The 19,957-nt window shown below is 38.3% G+C and overlaps 1 protein-coding gene across 36 annotated transcripts in view; it reads left to right on the top strand.

The window, feature by feature from the left end:
* The window catches only part of SYNE1 (spectrin repeat containing nuclear envelope protein 1), a 290,474-nt gene that overhangs the window by 180,236 nt on the left and 90,281 nt on the right, over positions 1-19,957 (top strand). For 21 of the 36 annotated variants that reach the window (XR_015283259.1, XM_086877258.1, XM_086877290.1 and 18 more), the window contains 9 exons: positions 1,839-2,021; positions 3,501-3,638; positions 4,929-5,114; positions 5,819-5,941; positions 8,022-8,204; positions 9,435-9,578; positions 13,239-13,433; positions 14,479-14,619; positions 19,108-19,275. Coding sequence is in view for 35 of the 36 variants with exons in the window: in XM_086877258.1 (XP_086733384.1) it covers positions 1,839-2,021; positions 3,501-3,638; positions 4,929-5,114; positions 5,819-5,941; positions 8,022-8,204; positions 9,435-9,578; positions 13,239-13,433; positions 14,479-14,619; positions 19,108-19,275 (1,461 nt within the window). In the remaining variant the exon portion in view is untranslated. The remainder of the gene's footprint in view (positions 1-1,838; positions 2,022-3,500; positions 3,639-4,928; positions 5,115-5,818; positions 5,942-8,021; positions 8,205-9,434; positions 9,579-13,238; positions 13,434-14,478; positions 14,620-19,107; positions 19,276-19,957) is intronic. The other 15 variants (XM_086877278.1, XM_086877272.1, XM_086877269.1 and 12 more) reach the window with 5 other exon arrangements.

The following is a 19,957-nucleotide window of genomic DNA, read 5'->3' as shown; positions in this document are numbered from 1 at the left end:
GGATTATCATATGAGAGTAAGGGATTCTGGGGAGAGGAGAGATGGAAAAGGGGTTGGCTGAGGATTTGGGTTTTTTTTTTGTTGTTGGTTTGTTATTTTAACTAGGAAAATATAAACTTGACTGAATTACTGTCTGAAATTGCACAAAGCATACAAAATAGGAGAAGATTTTTCATGACTGGTATGTCATAAATTACCTGTTTATTTTCATGAGATGCTCAAGATGTTCCAATATACTGTTTGCTTTGCAGGAAGCGTCACTGAACTGTATCTCTGGTATATCTCCTTGATTTCAGTAAGAAGGCAGAAGGGCACTGAAATCTGCTTTCTTATGTTGCATAAATGAAAACTCTGTCACTGGAGATGTAGTAATGTTCAAAGTGCTTTTATGCCAGCATTTAGCTGATATTCTTGAGACTGGGTTGGCTTTGGTTATAGCAGTAAATATTTTCACGTTAACATTGAAACAGATTGTAAAAAAATAAAATAAAAATCTGTTTCAAATCCATGTGAATCAAGTCAAATGGATCCTTCCTTCACAAACATATAAATTCTGCATAATATCTGTAGTAAATATGTTTATATATGCTTGCTGTAATATGTATGTCTTTGTATTTAGATGGGTGGTTTAACATCTGTCTTTGTGTCTACATGTAGACAGTTATGTCTCCAAGTTCATGGAATAATATTGATTTATCGTAACAATTGATCATAACTTGCACTCTGAGGTGTGTCTGCCAGGACAGCCCTAACTTGAAGAGCTTGAAGTAACTTCTTGAAGCACCTGTAGCAGTGTTCTGAATGATTGCAGTTTAAATTTGTAGAAATAATTGGAGAGAGGCTAGGGTGTTTGTGTAAGCAGTAGGCAAGAGTCAATGGACAGAAACTGATGCACAGGAAGTTCCGTCTGAACATGAGGAAGAAATTCTTAACTGTGTGGGTGACAGAGCATTGGAACAGGTTGTCCAGAGAGGGTGTGGAGTATCCCTCACTGTAGATATGCAAGAACCATCTGGACACAATCCTGTGCCATGTGCCCTAAGGTGACCCTGCTTGAGCAGGGAATTTGGACCAGATGATCCACTGTGGTCCCTTCCAGCCTAACCTGTTCCATGATTCCATGTGACTTATTTTATTTACTTTAGAAAAACAATTAATTTTTAGCACCTTGGATATAAAAAAAAACAAATTCAAAAATAATCAGTAACATCTTCTCAAGAAACTGTAGCCCAATAATATGCTATAAATCTATAAGAAACCTGAAAATCTTTTTAGGCTTCCTTCTCAAAATATTTATGACTATGGTAAGAAAAATTGATTTTAAACTGTGTTTCTGTTGAAACAGTGTAGCACATTCAGATCAACACCTGCATCAAGATCATGCTATGAAAATGCAAGTTTCAAATTACAATTACATTTTTCATAATCCATTAATGAGTAACTACACTTTTATGAGTTTATAAACTTATATTTTAACTCAGCAATAAAACAAACCTCTTTTCCAATAAATAAAAATCCTTGTTGTGGCACTCTGTGCTGACAATTCGTTTCAGAAACAAAAGGTGCCTGAGAACAGTTAATGTCACACTGAAGTGACTCAGTCTTTGGCTACAGCAGGGAAAACGGTTATCCATTCCAGCCAGGAAGCCAGAGGAGAAAGAGTAATGGCACATACTTAAGAGATGACCAAACATCCTGCTGTTCTGCTTTCCTGCTTAAAAATGGAAAAAACTATGGAGACTTTGGACAGGGTATAAAAGTTGCAAGTTGGACTAGAAATAATCAACCAAAAAGCTAATGCTTCCTGGATCGCTGATTTTATTGTTTTTTCTGTCTAGATCCTTGGTGACGAGTTGGACAGCTGCAATATAAAGCTGTTGGAATTAGATGCATCAGTCCAGGACTTTGCAGAGCAGAACGTACCCCTGGCTAAGCAGCTAGCTAACAGGATAGGGAAACTCTCTGCACTGCACCAGCAGACCATACGGCAGGCTGAGTACAGAGCAGCCAAGCTCAGTCAGGTATGATCTTAAATCCTTTCTGCTGTTTCCTTTCAGAACCAGAAGGAGCATGCAAAAATCTCATCTATTTTCCTGGAGTTATGCCAGACAGGGCATTCCTTGGCACATCTGCCTATTATTAGTCAGAGTTTGCATCACATTCTGAAGAGACACAGGTCAAATATGAGAGTGAAATAATTCTCAGATGGTATTTTAAAACCCTCTTGCATGCATCACCTACTGCTTGGTTCCTTTGGTGCCCTAAAAAGATTGTAGATCTCACAAACAGTAGCTTGCCTGGAAGTAGTACCTCACTGTGCTTCTCAGGGTCTCTGTTTTGTCACTATTACCTGTATTTGCAGCATTAAGAACAAAAGTTTAAAAAAATATATTTTGCCCTAGTCCCAATCCATAGAGGTTGACTATAACATGCATTCAATAAAAAAGTCTATATACAATGGCCCTGATAATGCACAATATTTATGCAATATGTTGGTGTTCATAAAGATGCATCCCTTGCAGATAAAAGTCTCTGAAATTCATTCTTTCTCCTGTTTTTTCCTTAATTGTTCTTATCCCCAGCAAACTCTAGCTAAAAGCAAATAAATGGATTTTCTATGGTTCTGTCATTAATACCCTGATAAATTATGAGATCTTTCTACACACATGAAGTTGCTTCTGTAAGAAAACTTCAAAATACTCTTTTCAGCTTCCTCTGAAAACTTGTTTCTAAGAAGAGATAGAAAATTATTATCAAAGTAAGAACTCAGTAAAAGGTACTTGGTAAACAGATTTAGGATATTTTTGTTCAGCATCAAAAAATCCACTTATCATAAAAAGTGATAGGTATTGAAAACTGCTTATACAAATACAGTTTGGTCACCTCAGATTTGATCCATCCTTTATAAGGAGGAAATTCAAGAACACCAATGAAATTATTCCTGCTGAAAAGAAAATTGGAGCTTATTACTACTTCGCTAAATAGAAAGTGGATTAATAAGAAAGCAGAACTTTGGTCCTATATTTTGAAATTGTGAAGCATTTCATTCTTTTGGAAATATGGCAGACTAAGTGGACAAAACAGTCTAGTTAGAAAATAAAAAAGGTGATTAAGAGGATGTAATGGAAAGAGAGATTTCAAAATAAACAGAGCCACAAATTGAAAGAGGAGGTATTTTGGAACTTATATGCGAGGCTGAAATATGCACAGGGAGTGTACCCTCTAGGGATATATTTGAGCATCAATGGACTCTCCTAGTGTGACCTAAGCTCTTATAGTGCCTTTTTTTTCCCCCAAAACAGATAATCTTACTACTGGAAACAGACCTATTTTAACTGCATAAATACATAAGAAATTAACTTTTATATAATACCAGAAGGAAAAGTTGTTAAAATGGTCCCCAGGTTAAAACAATGAAGGAAATAAAATCAGTTTTTTTAATCCTCCAAGTACTGTACGAAATTACATCTTAGGCTTAAGCAAATTTTTCTTTTATCCAGGCTGCTTCACACTTGGAAGAATACAATGAGATGCTGGAGTTCATATTGAGATGGATTGAGAAAGCAAATATCCTAGTACATGGTAGTATAACATGGAATTCTTCCTCTCAGCTTCGTGATCAGTTTAAAGCCTACCAGGTGATTATTTGAGCTATGAAATTTAAAAGGCAGTGTATATATAAAAAGTTATTTTCAAAGCAAAGTAGAGTTCTACTTCCTCTTAAAGTCCTAGATTTCTTTGACTTTTTATCCAAGCCTTGAAAATTATTAATTGGTTTTGAACAATTGTTGTGAAAACTGAAATACAGATATGTTGTAGAATAAAAATGTGATTCAAAGCCGATCTCCATGTTACTCAAGTAGTTTGGTTTCAAAGAGGCTTTTGGCTGAATAGTGTGTCTGCACACTGTGATTCTATCACACCAAGCACCTTATTGCAGTTCATACTCTAAAGATTTAATTAATCAAACATGATTTTCAGTTTGGATTTTTTTTTCTTTCTCCATTATGTTAAACTGGAATAACCTTTGTTCTCGTCTAATGAGTTTTATACCAAATGTTCTCAAACTGATGCCTAATGGAAGAGTTTCTTCCAGTCTCTTCCTGAACATTTCACATCAGAGTAATTTGGTCCCTGTAATTGTGCAATTTATTCTATGTGTGTCTGTGTGTGGAATGTGTGTGTGAGATCAGTGGGATGTTTTGATGAGGTTCAAGCTTGCCTGGTGTTACACGACCATGCGAAAGAAATCAAAGCATCATAAGATAATAATGTGTCACTAATACCAAAATAAACATACATTAATTAATTGTCAGCTGCCTTCTTGTATGCTAGCGCAGTGGAGTATGTCAGACTTTGTATTCTGAATAGGAGGTTCCAGGCAATTTATTCTAAGGAAAACTGGAGACAGGATTTCTGGTTTGGTTTTGCTATGGCTTTTTCCCTGCTTCAAAATCTGATGATACAGGCTTAACCAATGCCATCCCACATAGTACTTAGGCACTGATTTTTTTAGGCAGCATTAATAGCTCCTGACCTGCTGTAGAACAACCAAGTGCTTTCTGCAACTTTCTATTAGGACACATCTTCTCCATAGATTGCATATATTATATTTTTACACACAAGTCTGTATAGCAAAACACTAAAATTAATGTCTTGGTAAGTACAGCTCCTGAAGCTTTATGACTGAATTTTTTGTTTCCCAGTCTCTATAAGCTGAAGCACTTCAGCAGACCTTCAGAGCTAAGCATATTGCCTAAGCCTTACAGGAAGTCAGTGGAACTTCATCAAAGGCTCACAAATGTGTACAGATTGAAGAGTTTGCATAACAATATAGTTAAAAGATATGTGTCATTGAGTCTCAAACCTGAGAGGTCTCAAACCTCAATTGAACCTCAAACGTTCAATTTGCTTGTATCTCCATCTAGAGCATTCTTGATGAGTCTGGAGAGATTCACAGTGATCTTGAGGCCATGAGCGAGAGGATTGATTACCTGGCAAGTGTGTACTCCACTGAAGGAATGTCACAGCAAGTGCTGGAACTGGGGAGGCGGACAGAGGAATTGCAGCAAGTTATCAAAGTGCAGCTACCAAACCTCCAAGATGCTGCCAAGGTAAATGAAAGCAGTTTTTTCTAATGCTAGCTGGCATCTAGGGTGATGTATGCATCATACTACTAAGATTGTTAGCAGTGAGGAAAATCTGTGGTCTACACAGGGCGTGACTGTGTTGACTAAAGTCAGGTATCTTGTGCTGTTTGAGATGCTGCCTTCACATGCTGGCTCACATGGGCAAAAGATTTCTGCAGGTCCTGTTACAAATTTCTGGGTGGATATATTTGGGATAATGGTGTGTCTCAAATAGCACTGAGCACCTATGTTTAGATACTTGAAAAGTGTATTTTGGTAAGTTGACACCTTCTACTATTTCCTTTATTCTTCTCTTTAATGATATCTAAATGCTGCTATTTATTAATTTAGATCAGTACTGGACCAGACCAGAATTCCATAGTGTAAGGCCTACCTCTACAAAGGAGTGCAATGAAAAGAATAAACATCTTTTTCAGTTTTATAAAGTAAATGCTGGATTTGAGATTGAAGTACTTAAAATAATAACTCTGCCTTTGCAATCCCTTCTTCTAGACTGTCATGTAACTGGTACTTTTATCTAATATTTTAAACATTTAAAATTAACTGTAAAAACTATGAATTGTTTTTTGCACTGTATGTAAGGGGGATGTACCTGCAAAATCCAGACACTTATATTTGTAGTGATTTCTGGTTTTCCTCTTATTCATCCCTGAATCAAATCCATACAGGATATGAAGAAATTTGAAATTGAGCTGAGAGCCCTGCAGGGTGCTTTGGAGCAAGCCCAAGCCACGCTGACGTCTCCGGAGCTTGGGCATTTGAGCTTGAAAGAGCAGCTTTCTCACAGACAGGTAAAAGACCAGGACCTCAAAGTCAACATTTTAGTAGTGTGATGTCACACAAAGGATAATGAGTGTTGATGAGACTGATTTTTGTGTTTATTAGGTGGGTCACTGTTCCAGAGTGCAGCCCCAAATTGCTGCCAAGGAAATAAGGGATGGAGGCAGAAGAATCATTCCCTCAGAGGGAGCAGTTGAAGTATAATTCTTTGTTAGCATGTTCTTAGGTCGATGCAGTTCTGAGAAGTGTGCATCCAATCCATTTAATCCCTATGAATAATTGTAATAAAGCCCAATTGTTATATAGTGCTTATGGTCAAGAGGTACTTAAAGTACTTCAAAAGGAAGTCTGATTGTGATCATTGTTTTACAGATGGAGATGCAGTGATATAGTTGCTAGCTTCTCCAATAGGAATCTGGAGCACTGGGAGACAATTCAGGTTTCCTTAAGTGCTGTTACATTCTTGTATGCTTAGCTGAATTACCTTCGTAAGATATTGTGGCTTTCTCTACTGCATTTCATCTGCTTTGGAGGCTTGTTTGTTAGTTTTGGTCTCAGCCTTTTAACAGGAAAAATAAGGTAAGTTACAGCTTTCTGAGTTTCTCAAGGCGTGTTTCCTTCTGCAAGCTAATAACTGTCTCAGACTGCCAGTGAAAAGTGGACGTAAGCAGGTTCACTGTAGGATTAAAATCTGCATAAAAACATATGGAAGAAAGGTAAATTTGCACAGCTTTTCCTTTTCATTAAAATAGGCAGTCTTTATCCTGGAGCTTTGTGAACAGATTTCAGAATGCGGCCTTGAAGAGTGTAAGTGAAACACATAACCCACCATAAGAATAAAGGAACTGGGTTTTATGTGCATTCTTTGTCCTGGCTCTAGCAGATCTCACAATACAACTTTCTTTTGTACAGAAAGGGACTATGGCCCCTGTCCACCTGTTTCACCAGACCAGAGAGGGGATGTTGGAAAGCGCCTGGCTGGCTCACAGCCCCCCAGGGTGCTTCTGGGGGCTGATTGAACAATAAAGACACCCTTTGCCAGCAGTGTGGAGTCTGACAGAAGAGAGGCCCCATTTGTGCTGCCTGAGGAATAGGTCATTATACCGAAACTCTGGTTAGATTATCCACCATATGTCAGGAAACTGCAGAAATAAAAAAACACAATCCTCTCATCTGTATGCACTTCAGACCCACTTAGCTATCATTCTGCATGTGCTATAGGGAAAGAGAGATAACCAAATTCTTTAGCCCTGTTTGCCTCATTGTCCAGCTGATTTATATCTATTGAATCTAAAATCTTTTTCTACTGTGCTAAGGCCCATTTTATCAATCTGGCTTTTCCTTTTTTTTTTTTGTTTTTTTGTTTTGTTTTGCTTTTTTTTGTATCTGTACATACACTAAACTCCTCAATGTAAATAAAAAAGAATGGTGATCAAATCTATTCTCCAACCATTACATTTAGACCCTGCATATGAACAGACAACTTGAATGGACATCTTGTATGGAATGGGCACTATTAACAGAGGCATACAGCTTGTGATTATTCAAAGAAGAAGGTTTCTGTATAGCTCTGTTTCTTTCTGTTGATTGCCTTTTGAATTTTAAGCAACATTTTCAGCCATGGCTTGTATTTTCAAATTAAGGTTGTGAATACAATGGGATACACGTGCTGTTTTGGAAATGTGCTTCTATGTCCCAGCGGGGAGTTCCACTCAGATTTTAACACTGAGATATGTGTATATGTAAATTATTCTTGTGCTGCTTCAATTTGTGGAGTTTGTAATTCTGTTTTCTCAAATCTGTTAATAGAAATACTTTTTTACTTGGATACTTAGAATAGGTAGTACTATACTTTTTCATTAATTATTTTTATATCTAGTTTATGGGCTTTTCACTTAAATAATCTTTAAAAGAATTCTCATTTCACAATGAGCAACTTCAGAGAAAGTGTTTCTAATTATATTCAATTTAGAAAATAGAAAATTAAATTTATCTTTTATTGCTAAACGTACCATTATTTTTCTTTGGCTGCATGAAGTGCTCTGGGAGTTGTGAAAAATCGGTTTATTGTGGCACTGACTTTGTTTCTAGCATCTGTTGTCTGAAATGGAGTCACTGAAGCCAAAAGTTCAGGCAGTCCAGGAGTGCCAGAGTGCCCTGAGGATTCCTGAGGAGGTGGTGACCAGCCTGCCCATGTGCCACAGTGCCCTGCGGCTCCAGGAGGAGGCCAGCCGCCTGCAGCACACGGCCATTCAGCAGTGCAACATCATGCAGGCAAGTGCAGCTCCATCCCATCAACCACTCAGAGGAGCTTGAACAGAGACATAAAAAGTTGTGATGAAAACAGAATTTCCTATCTCTGTGCATTCCTTTGTTCTGTAGTACCATTAGGAGTTTCCCCAGTGAGTCTCAGTTATTCCTGACTTCAATATTCATGATACCAACATGAATCAACATATTGATTGTTGATATACTCATCAGACTCTCACCTCAGTTCTCTCCCCGATACTGCTGTGATTTCTGTAATGCTGTTAGGATTACCTAGACAAACAGCTAATATACAATTCTATGCAAGTTAATATAACATAGCATTAGCTGCTTCTGAAGATTGCATAAAAACTACCGAGTTAATTAACTTTGTGGTATAAAAATAATTATTTTTATTCTCTTTATTTATAGTTTATATATATTTGTTTTCTGATTTTTGAATCATTCAATGTCTATTAAATTTGTATTTTCAAGTTTTGCTAAATATGAGCAAGCTAGATTTTGTTTGAGTGTTTGGGCTTCTAATTAAACACATAAAAGGTGTTTTCAAAGAAGAGAATAAGCTTTTCTTCTCTGCTATTTAATGATAGGAATATACATAGCATATTCCATAGGCTAGGGTGCAACTACAAAGTTTCAAGCTGGACAACAGAAGAGACTTTTTATGATGAAGGATAATTAATGATGCTTAAACACAAGAAAGGTTACAATGTCACACTGAAAATTTAAAAAATGGGTTAGACAACCTGCTCATGCATCTCCGATAGAAAGAACTGATACTATATTGGTAGGATAATTATCTGAATCAATCTTCATAGTCCTCTCCCAGTTGTATTTTCTGTAATATCTAAGCTTTTGTTACAGTCACAAATGAACACCTGAAGTGAAAAAGCAGGTGAAAATGCTTTGTAATAAAACCATGAGACTAAGCAAGGCTACGTTCTTGTGGGTCTGTTTGGTTCAGGTACTTGTTGGAATCAGAAGTTACAGCATCTTACATCAGAAATCTAAAATGTCATGTTCTGTGGACTGTGGGTTTGGGAAATATTTAAATAAGTGGAACCATTCAAATAATTGCAATTCACAATATTTATGAATAGACATTTTCCTGAGTATACTCCTGCTTTGTTTATCAAGATGTGAGTGCCAGATACATCAGGAGGGAGATCTGTCATGCTTAGACTAAGTGAAAACTAATTTTCATGTAGACACTCAATCTTTTTTTCCCTTCTCTAGGAAGCAGTGGTTCAGTATGAGCAATATGAGCAAGAAATGAAACATTTGCAGCAGATGATAGAGAGTGCCCATCGTGAGATCCAAGACAAGCCAATAGCAACCAGCAACATCCAGGAGCTCCAGGTCCAGATTTCACGAAATGAGGTATGGAACCCAAAATGCATCAAAACATTTGGCTCAGTGACAGCTCACTGACCCAGACAACTTTTCATAAGCAATAGTCATAAGATGGCTGAGTTGCTTTTCAGATTTCCTCAAGGTTGAGCAGATAGACTTAATCCCAGAGAGGGAACTCCTACTGTTGGTACAGCGTAGACAATTCATTAATTTATTCAGTTAGATATCTCCTAACCTTCAGAGGACATTCTGATAAACAAAAGCATTGCATAATTAAGGAGTAGTTAACATTAGAACCTGATTGAGGAGTGTCCCAGAAGCCAAAGTTCATCAGTTGGTCAGTTAATCACAGCTAGTATGGTGATCCATATGTAAGTCTGTATATCCTAAACAATTTGTACATATACGCATGTATATCCTGAAGTACTTGTTCATTTTCATCCCAGTCACATTCATAAGGAACACCAAGAGACTTGAATCAAAGGAAACCCACAACAGATTTAGAGGAAAACTGCACCATTCACTCCAAAGGTTTCTTTTAAAGTCTTTGTTGGGAAGATATTTCTGCTCTTGAGTTGAGACTCCTGCCCACAAACTCATGGATTATCAGCCCTTGAATAAATCACGATAGTCTCTGTACAGCTTTCTTGCTGTGCTGGCTTGAGAGCTCCTCCTGAGCCACTTTCACCACCACCTGCCTGTCGTGTAATTCCTAGGACAGAAAATGAACCACTGAGCTGTGTGTATCACTTTCGGCACCAGATGGCACCATTTCTTTACCTTTGAATCAAAGCTCTTCCCTCTGGTGTGTGATACAACCTAATGTTACTCATTTTTTTATGCAGTTGTTACAACTGTTATTTAGTATAAATTCAAGAGAAGTTTGCATATACAAGCACTTTTGGTTTTACTGGTATTGAACTGATAATGCTACTTTCTCTATTCAAATATTCTGAAACAGCAAATGCAGAAGAGTGGCCAGCATTTGAGGGTAATATTGCTTGAGGAAGGAATAATGCTGTAGGGAGGAAGGAATTAAAAATGGGGCAGCTTGAAGTTTCACGTACATTTGAGCAATAGTCCTAAACATCTGCAGGAGGACAGCAGCTTTATGATAATGCACGTTGGGATCAGCCAGAACAGACGGACTTCATATATGCAAGCTTTCCACATTTAGGGGCAAGGGGATTTGAAAGACTGAGATAAGCATATTTTGGTTCATGTTTTCTCTGCTAAATATCTGCAGAAAAGCATAACATGAAGTGAATATTCTGAACCATATATTATTAGGCTACTTCAAAAGTCAAGTCCATCAAGATGTTTGTTAGGTGTGTTATTAATTTAAGAAAATATCAACTACCACATTCCCTGTTAAAGACTATGTAAAAGAACTTAAGGGAACATTTTTAGTAGCTATATTTAGAATTAAAATTAAGGATGAAAGTAGAAGGAAATTACAACTTGATTTTTGAGAAGCTTGTATTAATATGCGTGTATGTAAGTAGGTACCATGTCTACTGACCTGTGTTTCTTTAGCATTTCAGATAAGAATGTGGGCAAGTATCTCCATACTTAAGAATTATTTTAATGGAAAATACAATACCTCATGGGACATTGCTACTATAAGATGCTTTATTATTTCTAATTTTCTTCTACAATCACATTTTTGTTTACTTGTTTTGCTTTCCTTGTTTTCATTTGAAAGAGGCATTTTAGATACTCAGTGCATTGGACATTAATAGCAAAAATGTCATTGCACTTAGTAAGGTGATGGAATAGAGTATACTGAATGACAATAATATTCTACTGAGGCTCAGATACATCATTCATTGAGCATTTGTGAATGACTGGAATTTGCCGAAGAGCAGATAACTATTCAAGCTGCTAGACGTTAAATTTATGGCTTGATTTGGTTGCAGCTTGGTTTTTGACTATTTTGCTTGAAGTTTTATTATTAAGACTTTTCTTAGTCTCCAAGGAAAGCTTTGGAGCATCAAAAGAGATCCTTTTGTTGCTAACATGACAGATGGCGACAAGGTGCCATTGAAACTCAAGTAGCGAAGTGTCATCCTCAGTCTTTGAGCTATTTTAATTCCTAACTTGATATTTCTTGCAATGAGTGTTCTGCACTGTAATTTTGAGGATTTTTTTTTCTGAAAATGTCATACAACCGAAAAAATATTCTCATTTTTCGGCCTGAGGCAGTAGTCTTGCTTACTTTCAAAAAGATATTGTAATAGTATATTATTATGCCTACTAGATCTTGCAGCTCCTATTTCTATTCTTCCTTGAACACTTGTGGATTTTGAAGAAGTAAAAGCATATATGAAAATGAAGAAGAAATATACTACTGAACAAATAATCACTGATTTATCAGGCAAGCTTACAGAAATGTTTTCACTTCTTAGATCAAAACTCATTACTGAGCATCTAGGGAGAGAGGAACAATAGTTTCAGCAGAAATATGAAACACTTCCACTATTTTTTATTTGAAGTATATTAATTGAAAGCTTTGAAACTGGACACTGAACAGGGCAACAGTATAGTGTAGGAGTGGAGACAAGATACTTTTGAATAGTCATAAGGCTATTCATTTTCATCTCTTGTCTAAAAATCTTAAGCTTACTATGGTGTTTGGCCACATAAATAGAGCATTTCCTAAGCATAAAACCCACAATAGTTTAACTTATAGTCTGCTTTATGCTAGTTTCCCCATCTCTTTCTAAAGAAAGGTTAGTCCTGTGCTGCTCAACTTTTAACTCAGTTGAGTTACACAAAACCAAAATGAGATTAAAATACAGTTTATCCAGACAGTGACAAAAAGCCATCCAGTCTGCATTTAATCTTACTATGTGACTGAATATTCCTGTCACATTTGAGCCTGTTAGACCCTGTGGGTTAACTCATTGTTTGGACAATTCATTCTTTCTGGTGAGAGGTGAATGGGGCATTTTTTTTGCAGTTGTGGCCACTACATGACCTCATTTCCCGGGCATGCACGACGCGGGGGAGCTTCATCTTCCTCAGCTAAATGGGAGTCGAGATCGGGGGCGGGGGGAAATAGGGCAGGAAGAGGGAGAGACGCTTCCCTTTGCTGCAGCGTGCAGCTTACAGACGTGGGCTCAGGTTCAGGCAGCATGCGAACGTGAGCCGTCTGTCGGTCGGTCTGTCTGTCGGTCGGTCTGTCAGTCGGTCTGTCTGTCGGTCGGTCTGTCAGTCAGTCGGTCTGTCGGTCGGTCTGTCTGTCAGTCGGTCTGTCGGTCGGTCTGTCTGTCAGTCGGTCGGTCGGTCTGTCTGTCAGTCGGTCTGTCGGTCGGTCTGTCTGTCAGTCGGTCGGTCGGTCTGTCTGTCTGTCGGTCGGTCGGTCGGTCTGTCTGTCAGTCGGTCTGTCGGTCGGTCTGTCTGTCGGTCGGTCCGTCGGTCGGTCGCCCGCCGCCTGCGCTCTGCGGTGCGGCGCGCTCGGAGCCTCTGGCGGCCGCCGCTGTGCGGTGTGTCAGCGCAGCCGGAGGAGCCCGGCTGGGTCCCTCCGCCGGCGACATCCTGCTCGTCAGCACGGCGGCAGCTCTGCCGTGGTATTGGCTGAGCGAGGAGGGGACAGCTGCGCCCGGCCGCGGAAGCTGAAATGCTGCCGGTCCTGTGGCCTTTCCCGGCTGCATCAGCATTAGGGGGAAAAAAATGTTTCCTCAGGAGCTGGCTCAGAAGATCAAAGGATACCAGGAGCAAATTGCTTCTTTGAATTCCAAGTGCAAGATGCTGACAATGAAAGCAAAACATGCCACCATGCTGCTGACAGTGACAGAAGTGGAGGGGCTGTCCGAGGGAATGGAGGAGCTGGATTCAGACCTGCTGCCAGCACACCCCACTCATCCCTCGGTGGTTATGGTAAGCAATGCTTTGGTCGCTGTCCTCATTATTTGAGCCGCTTCCTCTTGCATCATTACAACACCCCTATACAGCAAATTGCCACAGCTCACATCTTTTAGCTTTTGAAATGGCTGTCATGTGGCAAACCAAACAAGTTGCAGCTTCCCTTTACTGTATTTTGCTTTATATGGGTTCTCAGGACTTGTTGATAAAGGCTGAAGTTGTTTAACAGACAAATAATGTGAAATTGCTGAGCGATAATATATGCAAATACTGCGTTTTTTATTTTGTAGCTGTCAACATGCAAGAACAAATGCTGAGAAATTGATGAGTTGCAGGAATAAAATAAAACCAGAATAAATATTATTTCATTAGATGATGCAGTGTATAGGCTTTTCACACATTAAAATGCTGATGTGATAATTGACAGTATGCTGCTGTATTCTCAGATGAGTGTACTGGAAATGAAAGCTGTTTAAGTACTGCCATAGGCCTAATGTTTGACTTACTTTGTTTTTGTTTGTTTCTAACTGGGTCTCATTACAAACATTCTATATAGCTTATGCTACTGGGATTTTTGTCTGAGTGTCAGACTTCAGGATTTATCCCTCTGTAGCAGCACTGGGGAAGGAAGAAGGTTGTGTTTGAATACTGGGTTGTGTGTATTTTATATTTCAAGTCTGTTCCTTGTTCTAACCAGACCTGGATACTGAGACAAGTAGTTTAGTATTCTGTAGCTCTTCATAATTTTTCTGTATGCAGCAGAGATTGTATTAGAAGGTGTTTAGGCAAACCTGAATTTGTTATTACTGAGTTGCTTGCTCTATACTGTGCTTTAAAATCCATTAGGGTGCAGGAGAGCACTTTCATACTTAAGTATGACAAGTAAATGAGACTATTTATTCAACAGATTTCTAAACTGGTAAATGTAGGAGCATGAAGCATGACTAATTAATGTCATGGTAATTCTGGCCATGTGTTGTTTTGATACCAGTCTAAGTCAAGCCTCAGCTGAGGTAACTGATTTTCTTCCTGTGCTCTGGGGTTGCTTTTCCTGTGGCAGATGACTGCTGGTCGCTGTCACACTCTGCTCTCCCCTGTCACTGAGGAGTCTGGGGAGGAGGGAACCAACAGTGAGATTTCTTCTCCACCTGCCTGTCGCTCTCCCTCACCCGTGGCTAATACAGATGCTTCTGTTAACCAGGTACCTCTCTCTTGGCATTCATTCAGCTTTTATCTCAGACATACACGGTTCCATTCCACAGGTGGTTTATTTAATCCTCTGAAATAATGTTTAGCTATAGCTCCAAGGAACTGAGGCTTAACCTCTTACCAAACTGGACCTTCAGGTTCTGGTTCAGGTATTGACTTCTGAGTTGAAATTGTATAAACCCAGTGTTACAGCTACTCATTCTTTTTTAAAATAAATTTAAAGCAACAATTGCAATGTCACCAAGTGTTTTCTACTTAAAATTTTTATTTTGTTAGTAGTACTCAATGGAATCTTGCATCCTGAGAAAAAATGCCTTTTTGTACTCCCCATAATGAAACATTGTATTATGTCCATATCCATCTATCTTACTGTACTGTTGCCATTGAGGCACTGAAATCACAGCCTGGTATCTTCTACTTAATATAATTTCATTTACTAACTTTCATGTGGGGTTTTCTCACATTCATTCCAACGCTGTTCATTTCCATGGGAGTCTGTTTAAAGTGCCAGTGAGGCAGATCAGTGAAATAACAGACATTAGATTTTAAATCAAAGCTGAGGGCTCTTGCACTTCTAATAGGAGCAAGTGTATGTCAGTATTGATTAAAATGTAAACATTTAGCCAGCACATTGAGCATCATGCACAAAAAGTCACACAGGAAATTTTCTGCTTTTGAAGTTTAGAAATGAGCCTTAGAAGCCATCACCAACTCACTGAATTTATCATGTTCTGAATTTTGTGGTTTATTGGTTGGTCTTGCATTTGTGACTGCTTCCAAAATTGACTACTGCAGATTTGAAGGTTAGAATGTGTTGTGCTGCACTGCTGAGTAGAATTAGGCAAGTTTGAGCAAGATGCTCATTGATTCCTTCTGCTAATTTCAGAAAGCCATATGGTGCTATAGAAGTTGCTAAATATAAGACATAAGAAAGAATACTAATGTAAGATAGTAAGAGTGGTGGTAAAATCATCAATGGCATACTAAAGAAAGATGAATCATGCATAAGAAGGACTTATCTAGTTTTCCATCACTTTAGATAATCAAAAAGTTCCCTGTGAAGTTTACTTACAGTAGAAAGGCATCTATATATTTCAACTTAGAATTCTTATGACACCATTAATTAATGAAGGACTTAAAGGACCAGAAGCAGCTTGCTTCCTAATCAAAAAAGCCAATGTCAGCTTGTTAGTATTTTCTGAAAATGTAAAACAAGTCAAACAGCTCCAGTCACTCAGACAATAAGGAAAACACAGTGAACATGCTGTTGCACCATTAGCCGACACCAAAATACAAGTTTTAGAATAAGTGATTTACTAGGGCAAAATTGAACAAAAATATTATATCTTTCATTTAGCAGACGATTTTTGAGAGAGACAGTTGATGCTGTTACAACAATCTTAAAAAGTTTGAGCTGAAGTTTTCTTCAGTGTGGTTAATGTTGAAATGAACTGCATGCATTAAACAGCAAGTGGAAGAAGATTCCAAAATGCAGTGGTTTATTTACAAAATTCTTAGTTTTGTACTCAAATGAGATTAAGACTAAAGAAGCTATGAAGCTGCCAGTGCTGGTCATGATGAATGCCTAGGGATACTTCAGGGAAGAAAGTTGATTAAAAAAATATCCTAGATATAAGTGAACTAAGAGATCAAATATAAGTTATAACCATTTTGTATTTTTACAGCAAATACGCAAAATTAGTGGGAAATATTTTGTTTTAAAATGTAGCCAGAGTTAAGAACTGATTTCTCACAGGAGGATCACCTGCAAACTACCAGAAAAAAATGTGAACAGGACCTCTAGAAAGTGAAGAATAACAAGAGTTTAGTCTTTGGAAAAAAATGTAAAACTCTTCTGAAGAGGCAATTGGGGAAGGAAAGGTTATGAAAAAGACTGCTTTAATTTCATCCTAACTCTCTACAGTGTTTCATCAGTTTCCTAGCATCTCTTAATGGTGAAACATAGCTAGTCTGAATTCAGACATCTATACACTTTATTTGCATTTCTAACAAGTAATGAAAGTATCAAACAAGTGCCATCTGCTTATTAGTGAAATAATGAGGTTATGTATTGAAATAGATTAAAACAAGACCAGAAATACAAGGAAGTGACAATTCTAGCACTATCATAAGTTTAAAAATGTTTTTTTCTGAAACTCCTCTGAAAACAACAGGGTGGGGGAAAATAATTAATGTGTTAATGTTGGAAACACTGAGGAATTTCACAATATATATAACAGTATGTTAACAGTCCTGAAATGCTGTTAATTTTGATGTTTAGCAAAATCAGACACTTCATCTGTGCCGCAGTATTGAATGAGAATCCTTTGGGGCTAGATCTCCTTGCACTTACCCAAAGATGTAATTGATTAAAATTTGACACACTTTTAAAATCTTGGTTTCCTGATGCATAGTGCAGAGCAGTTGAACTGGAAAAGCTGAAGTGTTGGCACGATGCCCTGTAGGCCACAGCTGATCCTGTGATTCTAGTCTTATGCTCTGGATCACTGTTAAATGCTTTTCTATCTCCTTGTACACAGCCTACTTAAGGATTCTTTCCCTTATGAATACTCATCTAGGGTGCACCAGCCCTTGTTACCTATCTTACCAAGTCTAAACACACCCTTTTGCCTCTGCACCTAACAACAAAGCTCGATTACTGTTCATTGCCTACTTTTCATAAGAACAGTCATGGGATATTACGACCTTTATAGGGGCAACAAAATCTTATACTTGCATGAACATCTGGATTCCTGCTATCATCTTGTGAAAGCTCTGCCAAAGAGAAGCTGCCATGTTGTATGCTCCAGAAAAGCAGTTGAAAGGATGGGGAAAGGGATTGCTTTTCCCTCTCTTTAAAAGCAAAGCCTTTATTCTGAAAACCGTATTAAGAGGTCACAGAAGCTTTGAACTTGAGAGGGGACTAACAAAGGGCTGGAGAGTAGCTGCAGGCAAGGCAAAACAAGAAGTTGCCTCCCATGGTGCAATTTTTCACCATTACATGGAAACATCACTTGTGGTCAGTGAGAAATTCTGCAATTGCAGTCCTGAATGCTGTACTAAGCTGTTACCTATTCCAATTTCATCATTAAATTGTTCAAGTTTCCCAATTACTGTCTTTGAAGTACCTCACTGGACACTTTAGGACAGTTTTATGGGAGTGATCTGGTTTCTGTGCTCTTCCAGAGCCTGTCTGGTTTTGTTCACATATGGTATTAGATTACATATTTGCATTCTGTTCCAAATTAGGATCCTTCTTATTCTTTGAGCTCCAGTGCCTCAGAATTAGTCTTGTTTAGTACCTGACTTTTATACATCTATACAGAATCACAGAATGGTTGAGGTTGAGGGGATCTCCAGAGATCATCTGGCCCAACAGCCTTCATCAAGCTGGACCATGTACAGCAGGTTGTCTGTCCACAACTATATGAACTAAATGAACTATTCTGGTTCATTTTGAGTGTCTCTAAGGATGGAGACCCTGCAACTTCCCTGGGCAACCTGTCCCAGTGCTCAGTCATCCTAACAGAAAAAAAAGCATTTCCTGTTATTCAGAGAGAATCTCCTGTGCTTCAGTTTGTGCCCATTGCCTCTGTTCCAGTCAGTGGGCACCACTGAGAAGAGCCTGGTTCTGTCTGCTTTGCACCCTCCCTTGAGGCAGCATTTTTTACCTCCCAAATAACGTAACAATTTGGTGCTACCGTACATGGCTTCAGTTTTAAATAATCCTTGTCATCAAGTCTGCTTTCCTGACCTAAGTATAGATACTGTACTTGTTTCCTTAGTTCTACATTTTCTGTAGATGTTTTCAGTTGTCATCTCCAACAGTTGAAGAAATCTCCATACACTAAGTATAGAACTTCAGGTGAGAAATAATTCTGCTCTGAATTTTCATTGGCAGTTTGAATATTTGCCTATTTCCTTAGCACTTTTGGTCCCTTTTCTCGATATCTTTTATAAGTTCATTGAGGCTCCCTGTTTGTTTGAAAGCTTACAATAAGCTAATGCTTCATACTCTTTGTTGCCTCATTTACCAGTCCTTCAGCATATACCTTTTAGGTTCCTCTGCTGCTCTCTCTGTGTTAGTGTTCATTAGGGTGGTATTTGCCACCTACAGTACCATAACCCAGTGTCTTTTGTGATGGGGTTTCCCCCATGTGTAGTTGTAATGATGCTGGAACAACACTCCCATTTATAGCACTTCCCCTCCCAGCCTTTCCGTGACTGTCCACAGTTGCCTTCTGCACCTCCTAGCTAATATGATCATGAAAAAAATGAGCCCAAACTCCTCATAGTGAAGGCCCAAAACATGCTCAGTCTGGTAGTATTAAACACTAATTTAGTGTGTTATTAAGAGGTGTCATGGTTTTGGCTTTGTGGGCTTTATTTTAATGGACATATGCAGTGGGACAGTATGGGGGGGGCATAGTATGCAGTATCTTTCTTTTTGAAAGTGCAATAATGTACTTCGTGCTTGTAGGACATTGCTTATTACCAAGCCTTATCTGCTGAACAGTTGCAGACAGAAGCTGCTAAAATTCAGCCCAGCACCTCAGCCACCCAGGAGTTTTATGAACCAGGCTTAGAATCGTCTGCTAGTGCCAAATTGGATGATTTGCAGCGTTCTTGGGAAACACTGAAAAATGTGGTAAGTTTGCATCTGGAGACTTCAAAATAGTTGGCTAGCTTGTAAGGAATAAAATTCAAATAACTGGCTCAGCTAATATTCTGCTCTGCAGTTTTTGGTTTTCAGAGGGTAACTTGAATTGTTAGTTGCAATATATTATTTTTGTTCTTTGTTTGAAACACTATGGAAGAGGAACCTCCATTAATAAAAAATAAGATTCATTAAAGCTGATAGTTGGCTTCAGAAATAATTGGCTATGACAAGCTGTATTCCATAACCTAGTAGGGATATCCAGTCATGTAGGCAAAGAAGGCTCAAGAATCTAGTTTCTCCAAATACTTAATCAACACATTTCTGTATAGTTTTGCAGCGTAATCATTCAGTGATGTATGAAAATGGTCAGAGTCTTGATCATATGCTATAAATTTTAATTCCTTTCTGAGGCCCAGGGTAAGAACTACATGTCTAGCAAATATTGCACATCCATAGATGAGTGCATGAAATTTTAAACACTGCATGACAATGTGTATAGGTTTTCCCTGCTTTATTAATGTCAATTTTTTTTAAGTGGCAGAACCTAGAATTTTACTGATGAAATTTAAGTAAATAAATACTTTTAATATGGATGTTTTGATTTGTAATTTATACTCTTGAATACTTGTTGCCAGTTTTTTGCTTTAGTCTCTTAAGCCTGGGGACTTAC

Source organism: Cyanistes caeruleus, chromosome 2 (assembly GCF_971803275.1).
Source record: "Cyanistes caeruleus chromosome 2, bCyaCae1.hap1.1, whole genome shotgun sequence".
Lineage (NCBI taxonomy): Eukaryota > Metazoa > Chordata > Aves > Passeriformes > Paridae > Cyanistes > Cyanistes caeruleus.
Note: the sequence above shows the minus strand (reverse complement) of the source record. Positions and strands in the feature narration are given on the sequence as shown.